Raw genomic sequence first — 23018 nt, 5'->3', positions numbered from 1 at the left:
CTTGGCGAAATAAGGCCCGGGTTGTTAACCTCGTTGGCCGTAGTTTGGCTTATGACGTATTTAATATTATTTAAAGGAGTCAAATCATCTGGTAAGGTAAGATTTATTTATATTCCTTTGTTTGAAAATTTGTTTTCTTACATATGTGTAGGATTTATGCTTGTTAGTTGTCACCAGCCAAGTATTTTCCCATGTAATTTAGATTATACCACAAGTCCTCTACAATTGTATATACTATGGGCTGACAATTTGACTACCCTTACTTATTAAAATATTTAGCAGAATCTGAGGCCTATGTGGGAAGTACGAAAAGTAAATAGTATATTTAATAGTTTATTGAGGAAACTAAGACTTGAAATTTGTCGTATATAACATTAGTAACTTTAACAATATAAATTTTTCAACAACAAATTTAGAATAACATATATACAAGATGTATGATTGACATTAATCATTCAACTTACCAATATAACTACAATTCATATAGGGCAAAATAAATGTACCAGAATCAGATTATGTTTCCCATTACGTATTAAGGTTGGTTCAATGTTCTGTATTATTCTTGAGTGGAAAATATATTATTAAAAAGTAATTTTGAATAGGGAAGTTGTAAATCTAATTGAATACAAATGAACATGATTAGAGGATATCGGTCAACTCGGAAAGGACCATCTGCGTAATGGTAGAATTAAACATAACATAAAAAAATAGTGCTCAAATGAAACTAATTAACTAAATCAAGTAATATGGATCTTAGATTAAACTTAAATATATTAATTATACTACCAGTACATAGATGATGACTTCCACAGACCGATTCTACCAGTTCAAGGTAGAACTGCGATATGTGAATCCAACCGCTGCCAGAGTAAGAGAGAGCGGGAAAGCAGTGGTGTTATGCCCCCCTAAATGGAATTTCGATCCTTGCTCCTCCGTGCTGGACTTCTAGTAAGACCCGTTACACGGCTTAACTTCTATGTACACTCACGGACATAGTCCCATTGAAAGTCAATGGGATCGTCACAACAAAGAAGTGTCCCCGTGACTGTACGTACATTCTCAACTAGTAGCCCCGCACCACTGAGCTAGGGAAGAACAAACAATTAGTGGTCAGAAATAAATTTATGTTCAGTTTATGGTATTGAGTACTAAACAGAAGTTACAAGCCAAAATACCATTCCATGTTAGCCAACATATAATAACAAATCCTTTCACCTTGGATATTTAGGTGGTCTCTCTGCGGTTCTTAACAAATTACTACGTTTATTGTTTTACATACACATATTTACGAGCAATGTATTATATGCATGGCATGGCTTGCTTATCCCCCTCCCCCCCACACCCGCACGTAGGATTTTGCTGTTTTTAGATCCGGCACTGTACACGCTAAAAGCAATATTGACATGTTCTTGTAACAACCTTAAAGTAGCCATTTTGTTTTTGTTTTTTTATTTGGAATAATAATTTTCTTTAGTTTGTAAGTAATTAAATTTATATTATTTGTTATTGCAAGATTCTTGTATAGTGTGGAATATTTATTAGAAACTTTGATTTATTACTGGTAGGAGAGAACATGGTAGATTGTTAAATGGCTTCATTGACGCCAGGGCTCCCGGGTTTGAATCCCGGCCTGGGCATGGATGATCTTTGTAATTGTCCCTTCATCAATTTCATTCTATCATCACTCATTCCCATCTTCGCGATTAACCAAAAGTGGCAGAAAAGCGAAGTAAAATAAACCAAATCAATTCATCAATGTTAAATGGGTATATTGTCACGAAGTTCAAGCTCAAAATTTCACTGCTTCATTCTGTGGATTCTGGGATTTAGGATTTAGTTTTGTTTAATGAGGTAAGAAACTAATTTTTCTCATAATATGTAATTTTCGTCATTCTTGTGGCGAATCAATTATATTGTTTCATTCTACAGGTAATAAATTATAAGGTTACGTTATTATTCAAGTTTGATGTGATGTTATTTATTATTCTTGATTATCTCTTGCTATGACTATGCATTTCAGTACAATAATCACATTCACACAAGAAAGGCTTAAGGCGTAAATTATATATATATATATATATATATATATATATATATATATATATATATATATATATATATATATATATATATATACAGGGTGATTTCGAACTCCCATTACAAACTTAGGGGGGTGAATCTAGAAGGAAAAACAAGCCGAAAGTGCCATGTGGCAAAATTACGAAAACGGCACCGTGTGGCTGCCAGAGCCGTGAGAAAATCGGTTCACACCTCTTTCAAAGAGCAATAACGTCTGAACCACGAAAGATACGAAGATCGGCTCTGGCGGAAGTGGAGGAAGTCGTATCCAAACAATATCAGGGCGTTGAAATTGCGGCGCTTTTCGTAATGCGCAAGGGGAATCCCCAAAGGAAATGGGGAATCCCCACTGCATGTGAGCGGAAACTCGCGCAAAATGGAGAAAGACGACGAGGGAACATGCTGTCACAGGACGGTCGAAAAGTGACACATGGAGGGAGTCCCCAGAGGAGCGCATGAAGTGCGACAAATGGAACATGCTTGGACAGTGACTGTCGCGCATCCCAGATGGTACGCAAAACGGAGTGATGGATGTACACGTGCATGCTACGTGGAACGCAACGTGCAATTACAATTGCGATATGAACCACTACGTGCCCCCTCCCACCGGGAATTCGTTGAACCCGGGACCTCGGGAGTACAAGGTCAGCCGGAAGTCGGCTCTCTGAGGAGCAGCACCAAATATCCACGTGCCCCACGAATGCAGGGACACCTCCCTAAAAGGCACAGCCACAAAAAAAAAGGAAAGAAATTGGCACGTACGTAATGAAGGGTTTCACATTGGAATGTACAGTATCACTTTGGCGGAAGGAAAACAGAGAGTAGCACAAACAGATAAAAATCAGTAACACAGATATTGACCCTTTGTCCTGAAAAATAGGCAACTTGTGCTAAATCTTGAATCATTGCTGCTTGATGTTTCTGTTCATTACCGATGGTATGAAGGAACGACGATGAACTCGGAATGCAGCACGTAAGCACTGCGAAGGACAGTATGAAAACATCCTTTGGCGTGTGCAGAACGGAAACTCACAACAGGGGCTCAATATGACGACCACCAACATCGATGCACACATTGTACCTTCGAAGAATGTTCTCATACAGACGATTGAAGACCAGTGGATTCTCTCGAATGACGTCCGCTGCTGCCACAATCCTAGCAACCAGGTCATGCTCAGACTCGATGGGGGTTTCATAAATGAGACTCTTCATGCGCCCCCATAGAAAAAAGTCCAGGGGCGTTAAGTCGGGAGATCGTGGGGGCCACGGCACGGGCCCGGCACGCCCTATCCATTGCCTGTCATATATGTGGGTCAGATGGTCCCGTACGTCCCGTGCAAAGTGGGGTGGCGCCCCATCATGCTGGAACCACATGTTTTGCCTAATGGCCAATGGCACATTTTCCAACACCTCGGGCAATGTCTCTTGGAGAAAAATCAGATACGTACGACCTGTGAGATTGGTGGGAAGTACGTATGGGCCAATTAAACGACCGGCCAGTATTCCTGCCCAGACGTTGATGCCCATTCGCTGCTGGAACCCATGAGCTTTCGTTGCGAATGGGTTCTCTTCATCCCACACATGGCTGTTGCGGGAATTAAAAACACCCTCTCTGGTGAATTTCGCCTCATCCGTGAAGAGCACCAACTGTGGAAACTGAGGCGTATTCACGCAACGACGCACAAACCATGTGCAGAAGCGAACACGTGGTTCAAAATCTGTGGGACCCATGGCGTGCACCTTCTAGGGGTGATATGGGTGCAGTTGTTGATCATGAAGGACATTCCACACTACAGACTGAGATACACCAACATCCCGCGCTACGATACGGGTACTCGTACCAGGGTCTTCGTGCACAGCATGAAGAATTGCCTCCTCCACCGCAGGCGTGCGCCTCGTCCTTGGGGCACCTGTGTCCACTCTACTCACAACAAATGTTCCAGATTCACGAAGACGACGGTTCACTTTTTCGAATATGGTGTGTGATGGCGTCACACGTTCCGGGAAACGTTCCTGGTACATCGCACGGGCAGCCCTTCCATTGCATCTCGCTTCCCCGTAAATGAGCATCATGTCTGCATACTCCTCGAAACTGCATTGCACCATCGTGGGAGTTTTCACGTCCACACACACCCACAACGTCGTAATGTTCCCAGAAGATACGTCGTGTGTACGTACTCAACCAATGTGTCACGTCCAGCGCTCTCTCCATACAGTCTTGCAATACCCAGAGGGCGCAAGGTTCAACTTCGACCAGGGATAGCGAGTGACTCCTAGTATGACGTCAGCGCACACCTTCATGCATCACAGAGGCTACGAACGGGAAGGAACGTCAGTAAGTACGGGTTGGTCGCTCCCGTTCCATGTCCTTCACGTGAGAACGTTAATGACTAACGTCGGACTCGCATGGGATACCTCTACACGCTCTGCAGTAATGTAGTACAGAACAATACGAACGTGTCCCAGCATTCGTGGGGCACGTGGATATTTGGTGCTGCTCCTCAGAGAGCCGACTTCCGGCTGACCTTGTACTCCCGAGGTCCCGGGTTCAACGAATTCCCGGTGGGAGGGGGCACGTAGTGGTTCATATCGCAATTGTAATTGCACGTTGCGTTCCACGTAGCATGCACGTGTACATCCATCACTCCGTTTTGCGTACCATCTGGGATGCGCGACAGTCACTGTCCAAGCATGTTCCATTTGTCGCACTTCATGCGCTCCTCTGGGGACTCCCTCCATGTGTCACTTTTCGACCGTCCTGTGACAGCATGTTCCCTCGTCGTCTTTCTCCATTTTGCGCGAGTTTCCGCTCACATGCAGTGGGGATTCCCCATTTCCTTTGGGGATTCCCCTTGCACATTACGAAAAGCGCCGCAATTTCAACGCCCTGATATTGTTTGGATACGACTTCCTCCACTTCCGCCAGAGCCGATCTTCGTATCTTTCGTGGTTCAGACGTTATTGCTCTTTGAAAGAGGTGTGAACCGATTTTCTCACGGCTCTGGCAGCCACACGGTGCCGTTTTCGTAATTTTGCCACATGGCACTTTCGGCTTGTTTTTCCTTCTAGATTCACCCCCCTAAGTTTGTAATGGGAGTTCGAAATCACCCTGTATATATATATATATATATATATATATATATATATATATATATATATATATATATATCATTCCTGTAATTCACTGTCTTCATTTTTTTTAAATAAACATTCGTTCCACGTATACAATACGTATATCTTTTCTTCACATTTCGTACCAACAACAAGTCACAAAGGAGGCCTCGCCTCTTCAAACATTTAGTCATCTTCAATCGTCACAAGAATTATGATGTTTTAAATGATTTACACATTGATTGTAGTTCTAATCTTTTCTAGATTGCATATTTTACTGCAATATACCCTTATGTGATGATGTTCATTTTGGTGGTTAGAACTGTTAGCCTCAAAGGTGCGAAAGATGGTATCCATTACTACTTGACGCCCCAGTGGGAGAAATTGCTATCAGTCAGGGTATGTATGAAACTAAGTGATGGTGAAGAAAATATGTTTTTTCATTGTTTTTTAAGTTTGTTTTGGGCACAGATAGGTTGATCTGGACTGGGCCTAAGTTTATAGTGTGACTCCACAGGTGATTGTAACCAGGATCCTTTGATTACAAGCCAACAGCGTTACCAATATGCCCTTGTGGGGGCCCAGTGAAGTAAATAATGTACATAAATAATGTTATGTATTGCACTCCATTACATATGGGAAATTATAGACATGTAAGTGGTTCCTTTCACTAAAGGAGAACATAAATAAAGAGTTTTTGAAAATAAATTCTTAAGGAAGTGATTTGGACTAGGGATGGCCACAACATCCGGATAACGGATATCTAGATTTCAAATTATCCTATATCCATTTTGAATGCAACGGAAAATCCGGATATCCAAATGTCCGGATAATTTTGATATCAGAATATCCAGATAATTCAGATATCCGAATAGTACAGATTTGATGAAGAATGTATTTTTTTTACATTGACAATAAAATTTGATATTTCGGAAAGCAGTGTAGACACTACGGGAATAGAGTGGAACCTGACAACTGTGGAATAGTCAAACCTTCTCGAAATTTATAACTATAAGCAATATAAATAGGTATTTTAAGAAGTAATCAAGTGTTTACATTATAACTAGAAACCCTGTTCTTCCTTGGACGATCAACAGATTCCTTACCAACCATTATTCTTAGACAATAGGTCTTCTTGACATTATGTTTCAAACGTTTTTTTGTTCATTATTAAAGCACTGTTTAAAATATTTGAAATGTATTTTGAAAAACTGTGTTATTTGGTTGTTTTTCTTTTTTTTAAAAAAAAAAAGAATGTTGCCAACTCTGTTTATATTTAAGTTTTGTTCCAGGTGTGGGGGCAAGCAGCTACTCAAATTTTCTACTCGACCGGCACAGGATGGGGAGCCATTTTGACGATGTCCAGCTACAACCAGTTCCACGACAACTGCTACAGGGACTCCATATTGGTTCCCATCCTGAATGGCGCCACTTCTCTGTTTGCTGGCTTCGCAGTTTTCAGTGTCATCGGATTCATGGCTGATCACATCGGGGAGCCTGTGGACGAGGTCGTTACGGCAGGTAAAAACTTACAAATGGTGGCCCATGAAGATGCATTGCAGATGTGGGTGGGTGAGCTTATCTTAAGACATACAACCCTGGCGAGTCAGTATGATCTTCTGTGGAATTTGTGTTCTGTGTCCTGTCAAGGTGTGTATGTGATCCATTTCTTTATTTAATCACCAAACATCCTCGGGCCACCTCGATGGCATGTCGTCGTATTGTAATCAAGGGACTCCAGGTTATTTATACGGTAGAGGCACGTAGTAGTTTGTATCCCACTCTAAACTTTAGATCCAGTACCGATTTGCCTACATGAACAGATAGTGGACTTAAAACTCAGAATCTCATAATCTATGCCTCTTCATCGTCGCGATTAGACAAAAGTGGCAGAAAAGTGACGTACAACAAAACAAATATAGTTGCATTGGACTTACGTATATGTAACGTAGCCAGTACATTGCAACAGTTGACACGCACCTTCTGCCTTTAGGGCTTTATGTTAGTCTTGTTTTAACCCTTTTATCGGACTTCTCAAAGACTTCTAAGGGTTAGTAGGACCAAGCCCTTGCGAGGTCTGTGGTGTAGGATTTATTTTTAATTATCACCTATGTAGGTTTGAAATTAAAGATCATTAAGACCTTTCACTCGAAGATTTATTTAAACTTCTGATGTTATACAAACACTTTTTCAAACAGACAATTCACCCGGTATAACTTGTAGGCCTAAACCTATTAGTTATACCGAAGTTTATAACCCTGGTCTTTTGATGATGCAGGAGAACACCTTATTCAGAGTTGGGTTTGTAGAATATCCGCCAAAATGGAGTACAAGTACACCAGCCAATCCGAAGATTGAAGCAAGATATTCCCTAACGTCCCCTGAACCATCAACCTTTCGGCAACCAGGAGAATGTCCCGTAGACTTACAAAAGTCTAGCTCTTTTATATCATATTGTTGTTTACAATTTACCATGGTTATTACATAGTTGTTTAATATTTCCATAGTTTCATCATTTTCCCCTGATTTAAGTTCAACAATTCATTACATTAACAATAACACATTTTTAAAGAAAATGTTCCAACGTAGATTAATATAATACAGATTGAATAGTTTAGTGCCTGAAAAAGCATGTGTTGACAGGGGCGACACACACAGTCTAAAAACATGACTGGATAAAGTTACAAATAAATGAACCACCACTAGATTAGAATCCAGGACATTTGTTAATGCATTGATATATAGTTTATTGATTATAGTTTAAAATAGAACTTCTGAAGAAATGAACCCTTGATAGAAAATATAGGACGTAAAATTATATGCTGCATGATATATTACATCCAGAATTTAACTATGTATTTTATATTGATATTTTCTTGATTTACGTGACTTTTCTGCCTGATAAGTTTGATTGCTTGATTGTTTTGTTTTATTTTACTTTGCGTTTCTGCCACTTTCGGCTAATCGCGAAGATGAGAATGTGTGATGATATGAAATTGATGAAGGGGTACCCTTGCACATGCAGGGATTCGAACCCGGGTCCCTGACGTTGAAGTGCGCCACGGAGGTCGACTTCTGCCTGTTAGCTAATCTCGACGATGAAGATAAATGATTATTATATAAAACAGATGAAAGGACAATCACAATGAAAAACCATGTTCAGACCTTGAAATGACGACTCAATGTATTAGGCTCCATACAAAATGTAGTAGATATCCACAGTTCCATATAATGAAACTAGGAACTTAGAAAACAATAAGTTTTGACCAGCAACAATGCTTGATACAAAAATCTAGAATAATTTCAATAAATTATGTTCTGTGAATGTTCCTCAGATTCCAACTCAAATGATTATTTGTTATAATTATTTCCACAAGACAAAATTAGGGCTTGCTAAGAAAATATTGTTCTGTGTTCTACGTAATAATTAATAACGACGATAATAATACTATTCGTTTTCCACAGGTCCAGGGTTGGTATTTGTCGTATACCCCCTTGCTGTAGCTGTGCTGCCCTACCCTTGCATATGGGCTGTGCTCTTCTTCACAATGGTCATTATAGTTGGAATAGATTCGCAGGTAAGAAAAACGTAACAATTGCCTTACTTACGAATTCACAATTCTATTGGTATAATATATAACGGAAAATCATAGAGGAGAAAAGGGGCTGGGGCTTTAACAATAAATTCAGTACTGGTATTGTGGTGACCAAAGGGGCATGCCGAATATCAATTGATCAAATATAATCTTTGCCCTTTTTTGATGAAATTGAAAAACACATTGTCTGCTGTTAAATTCATTTTTTTATTGACGTTCGAATTGTTGCCCCAATCGTCTCATCTCCAGAAAAAAAAAGAAATCATATTGTTGGTTAGATTTCTACGGTTTTCTTTATGTGAAGCTCTGCTTCATTAAACATTTCAAATAAAACGGAATCATCCCTTCTATTGCCGGGTTCGAATCCCGTCCTGGGGATGGGTATTCTTTGAGAGTGTCCCTTCATCAACTTCATCATATCATTCATCCCAATCTTCGCAATTGGTCAAATGTAGCAGAAAAGCGAAGTACAATAAACTAAATCAATCAAAAAATATGGTTTCAATTGTTGGCTTTTAAGTCCACTTCGTGCACAGTAAGGCTAATCGGGACTGGACCTACTTTTTAAAGTGGTATCCGAAACACTATGCGCCTCCACCGGGTATCAAACCCGGGACCCCATCATTACAAGGCGACGACACTACCACTATGCCATCGGGGATGCAATCAATGTATAGACTTGTACTCCCCGATGGGGCAGTGGTAGCGTCGTCGCATTGTAATCAAAGGGTCCCGGGTTCGATTCCCGTTGGAGGCACATAGTGGTTCGGATCCCCCTCTAAACTGTAGATCCAGTCCCGATTATCCTTATTGTGGATAAAGTGAACTTAAAACACCATATAAATCCATCAATCACACACATACACACATTTCTTATGTGTACAGTCACCGGCAATAAAATTTTGACACCTAGATCCTGAAATACTCACAACCTTGCAAGGCGTTATGTGTATGGCCTAACTCTAAGGTGATAAGTAGATTTTAATAGCAAATTTTCAATGGCGACTTCTACCACCGCCGTAGATTTAGGCAACACACATAACACCTTGCGGGAAGCGAGTATTATCAAAATATAGGTGTCCCATTTTTATTACCGGTAACTACACATATAGAATTATATTGGATATGTATGTGTGTGTGTGTGTGGGTGGGTGTGTCATACGTTATTCTATATTTTATTTCTTCCGAACAGTTTGCTTTGTTTGATGCCATTATATCTTGCATAACAGACGAAGTCCGCATTCTGCTTCCATACAAGTCATTTGTTACATTCCTTGGCTGTTTGTTGCTTTTTATTCTTGGCATTCCCTGTGTCATGCAGGTAAGAAATAATAACTTAAATAGTGGTTTATATTTTATTCATTAACTATTTAGCGCATGGTACGTACCAAAATATTTTTGTACTTATTTTAGTCAGGGTACTTCATTTCAGTCTGCACGGGATCTTGTACTTGTGTGGTGTTTGTTGGAGTAGGTAGTGCTTGGGTATTTATTTTTTTAAAATTGTCACTGCTATATTTAGCTACCTTGTCTCGCATCCGGTGCTTTCTTACTAGAAAAAAATAGAACAACCCCTGCATACCAACCACCATGTATGACTAACACGAGCCCGTGAGGGCCAAAGCCTAGCTACCGACTGCCACCCTCACTCCCACCATAGATAGGGCATCATCCAACCAGCTACAGGCTGACGTGTGGTAAGCACGACGAACCCCAGTCATTGTTGTACGTTTTCCATGAGAGGGTTACGCTACTCATTCGTAGCTCTCCATTTACGCACGATGGTGTACCAATGTATAACTGTTGCTATATTATTTCGAAATTAGTCTATTAAACTGAGGTGTCACGTAGACAAGAAAACACAAGGTGCATTAAACCATGCCATACACGTCATTGGTGCAAATGTAGGGCTTTACACAATCCCAGTCTCGGCCATAATGGAAATAAAGTGACCAACATCACTAGCAGCAATTCATTGATGAAAGGCTGAGTGAACCCTTGTATCAGCTAGCCAACAGTTAATAATAATAATAATAATTAATTGAGCTTGTGTTTAAGTCCACTTTATGCACAGTAAGTTTAATCGGGACTGAGCCTACAGTTTAGATTGGGATCCGAACCACTATGTGCCTCCGCCGAGTATCGAACCTGGGATCCCTTGATTAAAAGGCGACGACGTTATCACTACGCCATCGGAGATGGCCAATAATAATATAAATAAGGTAGGTGTGCGCAATTTCACCACGTTAAGCTTTGAACGGCCGTTGCAAATTCCTGATTGGTATGGTGATAACGTCTATACTGGAAATTGATAGTATATAGGTTAAGGTATGTGTGGAAAAAAAATCACGTTCATACGCTATTAATCAGGTACTTCAAAAGACAAAAGAAAAAACCTCGCAACTGGCGGAATTGCATACACCCTGTACACAATTTTGCCACCCACTGTAAACAGAGGGGACAGGACAAACCGCGCTACAAAACAAATAATACAAAACAAACATACTTTCACCCCATGAATATAATGAAAGAAAGTATAGATAGTAATGACAAACATAATATATAATCATTAGGAAATATGTATTAAATGATTAGTGTGATTATTATTCGGACAGGAATATGAACATTATCTAAGTTTAAGAAACACGTGTCACACAACATTAAACCTTTGTTGATGTTACCGAGAGCATTCAGGACAGAAATACAATTATTTATCCGCTTTCGTCAAACCAACACACTCTTCATGAACATAACGGGAACAACTTTCACAAAGTCTCATGTCTTTGACAACATCCTGTGCACACAGAAAACAAAACCAACTTGGGCGAGTAGGTGTACTCCCAACCTCACCCTTTGTGGACCTTGACCTTCTTGATGTTCCCGGTGATTTTTCTGGAAATAAGGATCTGGTAATAACAGTAGCCCGGCTGTTGATGGCTTTGCGCGTTTTCGTCGGAGGGGCTTTTCTCCTTGGGGTAGACAATGTTCTGAAAGGCGCGTATCCTATTCATCGGATTGCTCTGTGCAGCTGAATCGTGATGAGAATCAGACGTCTCATTCGTATCAACATGCTACGTCGCCGTACTCGTAGGTGTCTGGTGTACGACATTGCTTGGTCCAGGGACTGCGACGTCTGTGTGTTCCTCGGGTACAACAGGTATTGCTGTAGTTTTACTGGACGCGAAAGCTTCATCAGGGATTTTAATAGGATTCCATGGAATCAAACCACATGCTTCAAATCCGGACACAACATTTCTCGGAACTATGGCCTTTTCCCAAGCAGGCGTGAAAATCGCACCAAAGCGGTGTTTTGGCAAATTTCTGTCTTCCGTTCGTGCCCAGTAGTTCATAAGTTCGTCATCCCAATATGACTCAAAGGATCGAAAGACAGATTTGTCCAACGGTTGAAGTTAGTGTGTAGTGTTGCTCGGTAGGCAGAGAAGGGGAACATCATGTCTGTCAGCAGCATCAAGAATTATGTGATCCAAGTGGCACTTGGCTCCATCCAACACTAGTAAGCAGTGTCCATTTGGTTTGAACCGAGCAAAACGTTCTAGCCATTGAACAAACACTTCAATAGTCATTGAACCTTTTGGAGTTACCTGCACGACACTTCCATTAGGCAGATTATTGTCCCGTTCTCTTTTCAGGTGTTGCCCTTTGAACAGAATCATTGGCGGAATGACAGTTCCTACTACATTTGCACAGCACACAATTGACACATTTTCCCCATGCTCATTTCCTCTGTAGTACACACGTCTGGACCCAGTTTGGCCAGAACAACAGGTTGATGATGTAAACTTAAACGACATCCCTTCTCATGAACATTAAATACCCGCTCGGGTTTCTGCACAAGATCCAGATCAACGAGCACTTTGTGTATTTTCTGAAAATAATCGTGGACAATGAACCTATTTAACTTCTGGGCCCTTGCTTCATTTAAATGTTGAGCTTTTCTTTTAGCCACTTCAGGATGTCGTGCAAAAAACCCACGAAGGCATGTTCGACCTGCTGCACCTTGCATATTGTTGAAAGGGTGTGGCTGCTTGTTTTGTGTACAAAACGTGTAAATACACTTTTTCAACAGTCGCGGTGTGAGAGGAAATCCTACGTCCGCTAGCCGCACAATCCTCTGGACTAGGACATCTTTCTCTGCTACATTTAACACAGGTTTTCTACCAGCGCGTGTCCGTTGTGTTTTTCGTGCATGTACAAAGGCACCTAATGTTCGGCGTGGTATGTTGAACTGTTTACTTGCAGCGTTGACAGACAGTTGCTGCTGGGTAACGCTGGTCACAGCTCTGCTTAAATCATTCGCTGACCACTTGTAGTACTTTCCTTGATTCCGTCGGTCTGCCATCCTCTGCAACGAAACCCAAAGAAAGGAGATATCACTGCCTTTGCACCATTACCTCATGCATATTAGCATAGTTTACAATTTTGCCACCCTTTGTTCTTCATGGCGAAATTGAAAGCACTTCCAATGACTACACAAATGGGGTGAGAATATGACTCTCAATGTATACGACAAAACGTTACACATATCATTGTAGGCAGAGAGCGTTCTTCTTCACAATGCAATACTTACTACACAGCTTCGAACCCTCCTTCCTGGACAAAAGGACCGCACTTCGTTGCTCTCGATCTTATAACAACATTACGTCTCGCACACACAATGGCTGCCTGTCTTTCCCGTCTAGCTCCTCCCCATCGAAATGAGACAAAACACGATCAGCGTGCGCTACCTACCTATACACTAGCACCATCTACCGACTTAGGCCGACGTGTTGGGAAATACAGGTACCTGGCAGAATTGAAAACATGGCGAAATTGCGCACACCCACCTAATAATAATATGAAACACAAAGATACATATTTTTGTTATTATTGTTATAATGTATGTGTGATCTATGAAAATAAAATTGTCTTACACTCATTCATTTGTTCATAGTACATCTTTTAACATTTTCCTTAATGCACATGAAATTAAAGGAATAGTTTACATGAAAAGTACATGAGTTTGCTGTTCAATATCAATTCAGTACAATTACTGATTGAGTTTAAATTAAAATTAACAATAAATTTACCAATGTTACTTCCGGATTAAGGTACAATATGGTTTGAAATGAAAAACGAAACTGATAATTTTTTGTACATATTCATAGTTACATAAAATATTTTGATTATTTCAGGGTGGTGCATACGTCTTAAATTTCCTTGATTGGTACACTGCTTCTTTCCCTGTAGTTCTTTTGTCGCTATTCAGAGTTTTTGTGATAGCCAGAGTATACGGTAAGTCATGTGTTGTTAGTACAGTGGATCATTTTAAAACAATAGATGTCTAACGTGTTGTTTAAATGTTCATCATTGAAAAGTAGCGCGACTATAAACTTTGAAATCAATTCAAATGGGTGCATTTTAATTAATAATAGCGTATCAATCCATAGCATTATTCGATATTTTTATTTTAACTTTCTCTAAGCTTCAGTTCACCTAAGTTCATTCACTTGTTTACACCAGCTGTCCAGTCCTCTCAGGTATTGGAACTATGCACAGTAGTGTGTTACGCAGACTTCCACTTCCTGATATATTGGGGCTGCAAGGTTTACGTGAGGTAAACAAGAAGCAGCTTACATGAGTAGGAAGGTAAAAACTGACTCATCAGCGTATAGGAAGTCTGCAGAGAGAGGTGTTGAGAAGGATGGACAGGCTGGCAAGGGACTCTCACTTTTGGTTTTGATTAGAACCAGGCAACAGGACTTGGAAAAAGGACAGAAGGAGCAATCTGACTGACTTAGGAGAACTACGTAAGAAGCCTAGAGAGAGAGCTTAGTTTATTTTTACTCTGCGTTTCCTAATAATCATCATCGTTCTTCTAAGTGTATACAGGTAAGTATCCTAATCATAACATGCATGATTCAAGTTCAAAGGTTCACAAAATCAAACGAGTGACTATTTGCCATTTCTAGTAGTATATCTAGGTATTATATTTCAGTTGTACCTTTCGCACTTGTCATGAGGACAAGTAGTCTCATCATTAACGAGGATGAATGATGAATAGCTATATTTTCCATTTAATCTATTGGGGGTGGTTGGTTCGATCCCATCATTCTTTAGAATGATACGATAGTATGAGTTTGCTTACTGAAATTCCCATTGCTTTTTTCTTAATATGTGTTTTTTTCATATTTGCGTGTTTTCTGTATCATGTGTATTAATAATCAGAATAATTAATATGCCATTATAAATAATTTCACTGTTGCTACCCGAATTTTAAAATCTACAGTGATGTGGTATAGTTGGCCATGTATTAGAATGCATTGCATAGTTATTCTTGCTGTTACCTGTTGAGCTTTCTTTAGGAGGGCGACAATAATTAATTACATTACTTTAATTCCATTCTTGTATTTTCAAACTTTAATGCATATTGTGATGCACATACAAGTGTTTATGACTACGTGAACAATATCTGCGCCAAAATGGCATCCAACTTTATAATATTGAATTTCATTTTGAAAATCTGATATCAAGATTAAAAATAAAATGTTGAATTGAGATATAATTATAGCTTACGGAGAATAACTAATTTCAGATTTGAAATCAACACACCAAAATTATGTTAGAACAGATATCAATGCAACAAAAATTTTGTTCCCCAGTATTTGAGATCGATATAGCCATCTGACAATTTCCTACTTGGACTCTTCTTTCATCCGCAGGCGTCAATAGGTTTATGGCTGACATGGAAATGATGCACCGTCGTACCATATCCAGATGGTGGAAGTGGTGCTGGAGTTACATAACACCGATTCTCATTCTGGTGAGTTGTTACGTTGCCTTCATTCGCTACATTTCTCATTTCTCTTATCATGCAATGTTAATTGGACAGTATCCATTGTCAACCACAAAAAAATAGTGGGCGAATTTTCCATCATCATTTTGATTCAGTCTGTTTTCCACAATGTGATGGTCATTAATTGAAATGAAAACGTCAATAACCAGAGAATAACATATGTTTCACATCAACAGGATTCCATATTTTGAAACAGTTGAAGTAGAATAAAAAATATTGAAAATAGTGACGGATATTTTACGTAATTACTATCATCTTTGCAGTTGGCTGTACAAATTAAACTACATGTCCTTAAATAAATCAAACAATGCCATATTATTTTGATTGCTCCTTTTGATACTAAATTTTTATAATAACCATTTGTTACAAGTGTACAATGTACATACCATTGCTTCACAAAATATATCAACAAAGTCACAGAATATATACGTCTTAGTTCAAATCTGGCCTTACTTCCTAGAATATGTAGCCATGTTATATACTAAGTCTAACACTACGTTTGAGAGAACTCCTGGATAATATCTAATTAACATTGCTTACGAATACACAGTCCCTAACATTCTGAGAATTATTGTACTTCATATGCAGACACTTGCGGTAAAGACGCCATTGAAAATACACTCCCTGTGGCACCTACGTATCGGATGTGTTTGTAACTTCCCTCATAGAACACGGCCGGATCGATGGAATTGCGGGGGTTGATCACCCCCTTTCCAAATATCTAAAACTAGCAACAAATAGTCAATTAACATAAGAATAATTCCCGAACGAACTAATGAATTTAAGAGTGAGACAGGTAAGAAAAAGGCCAGTCGCTTTCCTCAAACGAAACTTGTTAAACTCGCCACTGCCTTAAAAACTATTGACGCAGAACTAGAAATGATTGCGCATAAAGCAATCCGGGAAAAGCATACGGCACATCGCCTATACATTACCATAGAATGGTCTAAGTAAGGAATTGAAAATATATGCTGAAGGGTTTAATTGGAGTAGTTGAAAAAACCTGAAATTGTCTTTCGTCGCGTCGACTATATTGCAAATACAGCGGCACTAGCTTAGTGAAAGTAACTGACAGTTTCCTTAGGTCCTTTTCGTTTATAATCCGCTTAAATAAATTATTTGAGACTGCCCAAATTTCCAGTTTAACTGTATGTGCAGAGATACAAAAAACATATTGAATTGCATTTAATGCAATCGAATCTAATTGAAAGAATTCTCGCTCAATTGTTTATATATTCTTGCCAGAGCATGGTTTCAGGAAAGAGTTAACAATGTATGTGTAATTTTAAATGTTTTATATGCCATCTTGTACTCTATTGTTTTCTTGTTATTGTTGTTTTCCTGCTGTTAATGTTTCAGTATAAAATGGTCATTCAGTATTATACCTGAAACTTTAGATAAAATAAATAGATACATAATTGAATCAAATTTAATTTAATTAAATTAGTTTGTCATTTTTCTTCCACTTTTGGCTAATCGTGACGATGAGGACGAGTGTTGATGTGATGAAATTGAACACTCACAAGCCCAAGCCTAGATTATAACCCTGGATCTCAGGCGTCATAGCGCGCTGCGCTAACCACTCCGCCACGGAGATCGGCACAAATATATGAAAGAACAGAGGGAGAAAGAGATAGAAGGTGAAGAAGCGTAGATAGATGGAAAGAGATCAAGGAACTCTGAAAAAAATGAGAAAGTTAAAAGAAAGGATGAAAGACAAGGTATAAGAGAGAGAAAATGTTAACAAAAAGAGGCTACCGAAGCAGAGTCGGGCTGAACATATTTCCTCCACCACTGAGTATATCGAGACCAAATTCTATGTCGGCCACGCTGTAGCTCTCGAACTCCCCGCGCAAGAGAATAGGCCAATTACGACAGCCAAACAACAGAGCGTGCACAGCCTCTGCGATTGTCATTGGACTGGAGCGCGCACGTCATCAGTTGACGCCATCTGTTAACATCTGGCGGGAAGTTCAATTAAATCCTATCTTTTTTTTTAGCAAATATATTAATTTCAGAGATTTTGTTTTCTAAACTTGTCTTAGGTATTGGACTCACATTGCCTTGTCTTACCTCTCTTGCAGTTTATTCTGGCGTTTTTCCTCGCCAGTTACACAACCATAACTTACAATAAGATTGAATATCCAATGTGGGCAGCTCACCTGGGATGGTGTCTCGTCGCTTTTATACTGCTGCCAGTACCAGTCGTTGCTGTCAGAGTTTACTGCCTATCCAAAGGAACTTTTAAACAGGTACGAAGCTTGTGCTATACTCAGTGACTTTATTAACTTTCCATAGCATGCCTACGCCACTAGTAATTCGTATCGTTGCAACTATACTTTTTCTAACATTTTGTGTTAATGTCATTGTAATACAGATTATTATAACGATACTACACTGTTTACATACTGTTAAATCATCCAATGGAACCGAAATTTAAGTTAAACATAGTCATGAACATTTTGAATCAAGGTTGAACTTGCTAGCATATAAAAAAATTGTTTACGCTTAAAATACAATGTGATGGATATATTCTACTAGGTTGGGTTGAGGTGTGTTGTGGAATTACCTTTGGTAAATAACACAAAAATATCAATATACAAACATTTTATATGTAACGGATCATCATTTAGTAAAGGAAGCATATATGTACTCTATGAAAAAATAATATTGTGTAGAGATTTTTCGAATACATGGTCGCCAATAGATATAGCCGATGGTGAATGGATGCAGTGGATAAATAAGTTATTAGCACGAGAATGTATTTTTGTTCATATTAATGTTCAATAAGTGTACGTTTTGGGATCTCATAAAGTGAATTAAAGATTAAAAATTGATGTCGCATATATAAACTGTTTAATTAAATTGAAACATTAATATATTCATTTCTAAAATAATAATAAATAATTATAATAGTTAAGGTAGCTTATCATAAAAGTAGGTTCCTACAACCATTCGTAGTTTTCTTCTTTGCCAATAGCACTTATTCGTACACACACGCAAATATAAATATGAAAGTATTTATTGCAGAGAATAATATCCAGCATCCGTCCGACGCCTGAGTGGGGTCCTGCATTGCCAAAACATCGTACGGAATACATGAAAACCCTTGAAGGCGTTAAACCTATGTTTGTTCAAGAACAAGTTGCTGTATTCGATCCTGAAGATGTGTTCAAGTAAGTAAAGCAAGAAAATTCGTAAACAAACCCCAACCAGATACACAAACATCAGTGTTGATTCATTAAAATTCTAATATTGTTAAAATATCACACACACACACACGTTGGCGTGGGCGGCGTATATGTGTAAGCAAATGACTTTAAACCAATTGCTTTATTCTACGTAGTTATAAGGTACAACTCTTATAACATGTTACAAGGAGGATGATATATTTTCACTTTTGATCATCTAAAAATAAAATTAATTCTCATGAGCTCATAACTAAATGTTATTAAATATGAAAATAAAGATGGAAGGAAGTTCAAAATAATAAGTAATGAGCAGCCATACTTAAACATAAAATAAATTGTTAATTTAGTTACTTCGCAAAAATAACTGAAATACAACTACTGGGAAAAAATAATTGTTACATTAAAAAATGTTTATAGTATGAGAGAGAGAGAGATTGAAAGATACAGTAAAAAATTAGTTACTTTATTCAACAACTAACTTTAAAATAAATTATATCACTATGTCAAAATGTTGTTTAAATTTTGTTAATTGGGACTGGTTCTACAGTTTGTGTCTTCCGAACCACTATGTTTCCACTGCAGGATCGAACCCGGAACAGCGTTAACACTACGGCATCAATGATCAACTTCATTATGTCAAAAAGTATGAAAATGTCAAATGTAATGATATGTATTACACTAAGCTCCCACATTAAGCGATTTCTTCATGCTTAATATTAAGCTAAATGTTAGAAATGAAAAAGGTAAAGAAAGGTAGAAAGGAGGTAAAATGATCATTTCATGAAAAACATAAAGTAACAACTAACTAACTAACTCTCTAGCCTTCTTAAACCCGAAGGTTCATGGCTGCAGCAACACAGGTCTTCCATCTGTCCCTATCTTGAGCAAGATCTATATACTCTTTTCAATCCCTACCGATTTCCCTTAGGTCCATCTCAACGTTGTCCCTCCATCTTCGTCTTGGCCTTCCTACAGGTCTCTCACCATCAGGTTTCCCAACAAGAATTCTGTAAACTCCTCTTTCCTCTCCCATTCGTGCCACATGGCCTGCCAACCTAAGTCTTCTTGATTTAATTATTCTAATAATATCTGGACATGAATACAAATTATGTAGTTCTAAATTATGTAACCTTCTCCACTCACCTGTCTCCTCATCCCTTTTAGGTCCAAATATTATCCTAAGGATCTTATTTTCAAATACTCTCAATTTATGTTCCTCTTTCAATGTAAGGGACCAAGTTTCACACCCATATAATATTACAGGCAAAATTACTGTTTTGTATATTTTAAGTTTTAGATTCTTACATATTAAACGAGAAGACAAAAGTTATGAAGAGAGAAGTAACATGCATTTCCCTACTTTTTATTTCCTATTTAATATAATTTTCACTTGTTAATATAACTCTTAAGTATTTGAATTTGGAAACTGGTTCAAACGAGTTGTTATCAATAATTTGATTTTGATTATTACCTAACACTTGGTTTCGGCCTGTAAGCATATATTTAATTTTATCTTTTTTAACTTCCAAAAAAAGGAAGTTAAGAACATAAAGGAACTAGAATAATGATTCGTATGTCACTATATTCTAACCTAAGACAATTCGCTATGCTAACCACTCCACCACATTACTTAACCTTATCATAACTAACCTCAGCCTGGATTTGGGTGTCCTTTGTGAGTGTCCCTTCATCAATTTCATTATATCATCACTCATCTTTATCTTCGCGATTTGTCAAAAGTGGCAGAAAAGCGAAGTTCAATAAACCAAATCAATCAATCAATGTACTGGCAATCTCACCGAAGGTACCAGGTTCGAATCCCGATCTCAGATATGGGAGTATCTCGTTCAGCACGTTTCAAACATGAGTATAATGTAATTTCTATTATTCAGATAAATTTAAAATGACCATGTAACGCTATCGATTTGTAAACAATGGAGTCCAGTCCTGATTAGTCTACCTGTGCATGAAGTGGATTTTAAAAAAAAACTAAAAAAAACCTAACTTATTGACCACCCTGCGTGTATTTATTACATAGTTTTTTTTAATGTGTTCATGAAATTTGACATTTTTTTTCAGTCAGTAGGCTAGTCATGTGTTAGGAATCTTCCATGTGTAAATAGTTTTTAATGCTTTTTTTGTTGTTTTTTCAGGCGTGAAGGAGAAACTGCTAGTATTATCACAGCTTTCGAATCCCTAATAACATTAATATCCTTCAGATCTGGAGTGAGAAGTCAAGACAATGCTCTTCCCACTCCTGATGATAACAATCGAACCACTCCTGATGACAACAATCCAACCACTCCCGAGGAACACTAATAGAGGTTGTATTAAAATTTTAAAATTTCATGTCTGTTACTTGTCTGTGTAACATGAGGTACAAAGTACCTCACGTGTTTTCTAGCACATTCTATTTGTTTGAAAATATACAGCGTCTTTTAATTCTGAACTAAATTTATCACACTTATTACACCATTTAGCCTTGTTTCCATGATATGAAAAACTCAATACGCTGACCAAGGCAGTACATTTGTACTTGATACAAAGTCTGAAGAAGACCTTGCTAGAAGGTTGAAACGTTACGTTTAGTTTATGTTTTTAATAAAATAAATTACTGCCTTGGTCAGCATATTTAGTTTTTCTTATCGTTAGTTTTTGATCAGTATATTTAAGGATTCGTATAACGAATGAAATTGAACGAGCTTTCGTTTGAGTGAGCTCACTCAAAAGAGGCAGATAAAAGATATGAAAGTATTCACACCAGTCACCGCTTCAGTGTGAACGTTTCAATCTGTTTCTGCGTGTTTTAGAAATTAATTTTACTGGCTACTTTACCTATTTGCTTCTGCATGGGGAAGGAAATAGGTTATTAAGTGATCCTCATGCTTCATTCTCGCTCATCGTGTTGCTATACTTGTACCACGTATCTCAGGAGAAAGCGAACGAAAACAAGTCTCTGCGTAAGTAGTGACGCGAGACGGCTCCACCAATGAACACGTGAGATTGAACGGGATTGCGTGGAGGGGGAAAGCGACTTCGGTTACCAGCCTTCGCAGCAGTCGATTTCTCCCCTTTTCTGCCGTTATGTGCGGTCTTACTACACAGATTCGGGGGATAGAGTATAAGTGATAAGTTTTTGTGCCTCTAGAAAGGAATATCGTCAGCTGCTACTTCCTTGCGTCATGCATCATAAAGGGTGGCCAGCGATACTACCACACCGGAGTCCGAACTCGTCAGGTGTCTCTTGGAAATGGAGTGTTTCGAACATTTTCGCACCGAATTTTTTTCAATTTCTGCCCTTAAAGTTTTTCCCTAGGAGAAAAAAGCATTGGTGGATTTAGAGGGGGACACAGGGGTACGTGCTCCTCCCGCCAAAACGGTTCAGCAAATATTATGAAATTTAATGTTAACGAAAAATATTCGAGCAACACAAAACAGAATCCATAAATAATTTTAGAAATAGTTTAATAGAAGAAGATTAATTGGATCTATTTTAAATTGAAGTGTGCTGCCACTGAAACTGTAGAATCTCGTACATCTTGAAAACGTTAATCCTGCGGCAATAATGTCAATACACACCAGCAGAAACAGTCAGTGATACAGGTTTTTGGACCCGCTGCTGAACTGAACAAAGGATATCTATATTAATCGAGTTTAATAACTTTCTCCTATAGTTTCCAGTACGCTAGGCCTTTACATATACGTACATAAATCTGGCGAGAATTCAACAACACCATTAGCATGCAAGAAATATCGAAAAAGTGAAATAATAATAATAATAATAATAATAATAATAATAATAATAATAATAATAATAATAATAATAATAATAATAATAATATGGTTACATTTTACCTATTCTGTAATGAAAACTGTAAAAATCGTAGATTTTCTTCACTGAAATTGAAACACGAGTCTCTTCTACTTCGGACTCTACTAACTATGAAGATTCTGGCACATCTATTCCAGCCTCTTACATCACAAAAGGTAGCTTCTTCTCCGTTCTCAGTATTCCGCTGAAAAATCCTTCATTTTATAGGTCCCTGAATAACGACACAAATCGTCAAAGAAAATATGTTCGGTTCTCCACACCCCACACCCCCTATACGCCTTCATGGCGTGGTGCTAAGCACTGGGGAGCGCTTTACTTTTTACTCCACATACCCCAATGACCAAGAAGTCTAAATA

The 23018-nt window shown here is 38.4% G+C and overlaps 1 protein-coding gene across 1 annotated transcript; it reads left to right on the top strand.

Annotated features, from left to right (window-relative positions):
- Positions 1-21207, top strand: LOC145991762 (sodium- and chloride-dependent glycine transporter 1-like). Its single transcript, XM_083127815.1, has 10 exons — positions 1-96; positions 5455-5589; positions 6483-6711; positions 8656-8768; positions 9979-10107; positions 13979-14078; positions 15506-15606; positions 17724-17891; positions 18670-18815; positions 20984-21207. The coding sequence occupies exons 1-10, from the start codon at positions 52-54 to the stop codon at positions 21147-21149; spliced, it is 1332 nt and encodes a 443-aa protein (XP_082983941.1). The 5' UTR covers positions 1-51; the 3' UTR covers positions 21150-21207.
- Positions 21208-23018: the final 1811 nt, after the last annotated feature.

The sequence above is a fragment of the Lepisma saccharinum genome, chromosome 8 (assembly GCF_977018435.1).
Source record: "Lepisma saccharinum chromosome 8, izLepSacc3.1, whole genome shotgun sequence".
NCBI classification, from domain to species: Eukaryota; Metazoa; Arthropoda; class Insecta; order Zygentoma; family Lepismatidae; genus Lepisma; species Lepisma saccharinum.
Note: the sequence above shows the minus strand (reverse complement) of the source record. Positions and strands in the feature narration are given on the sequence as shown.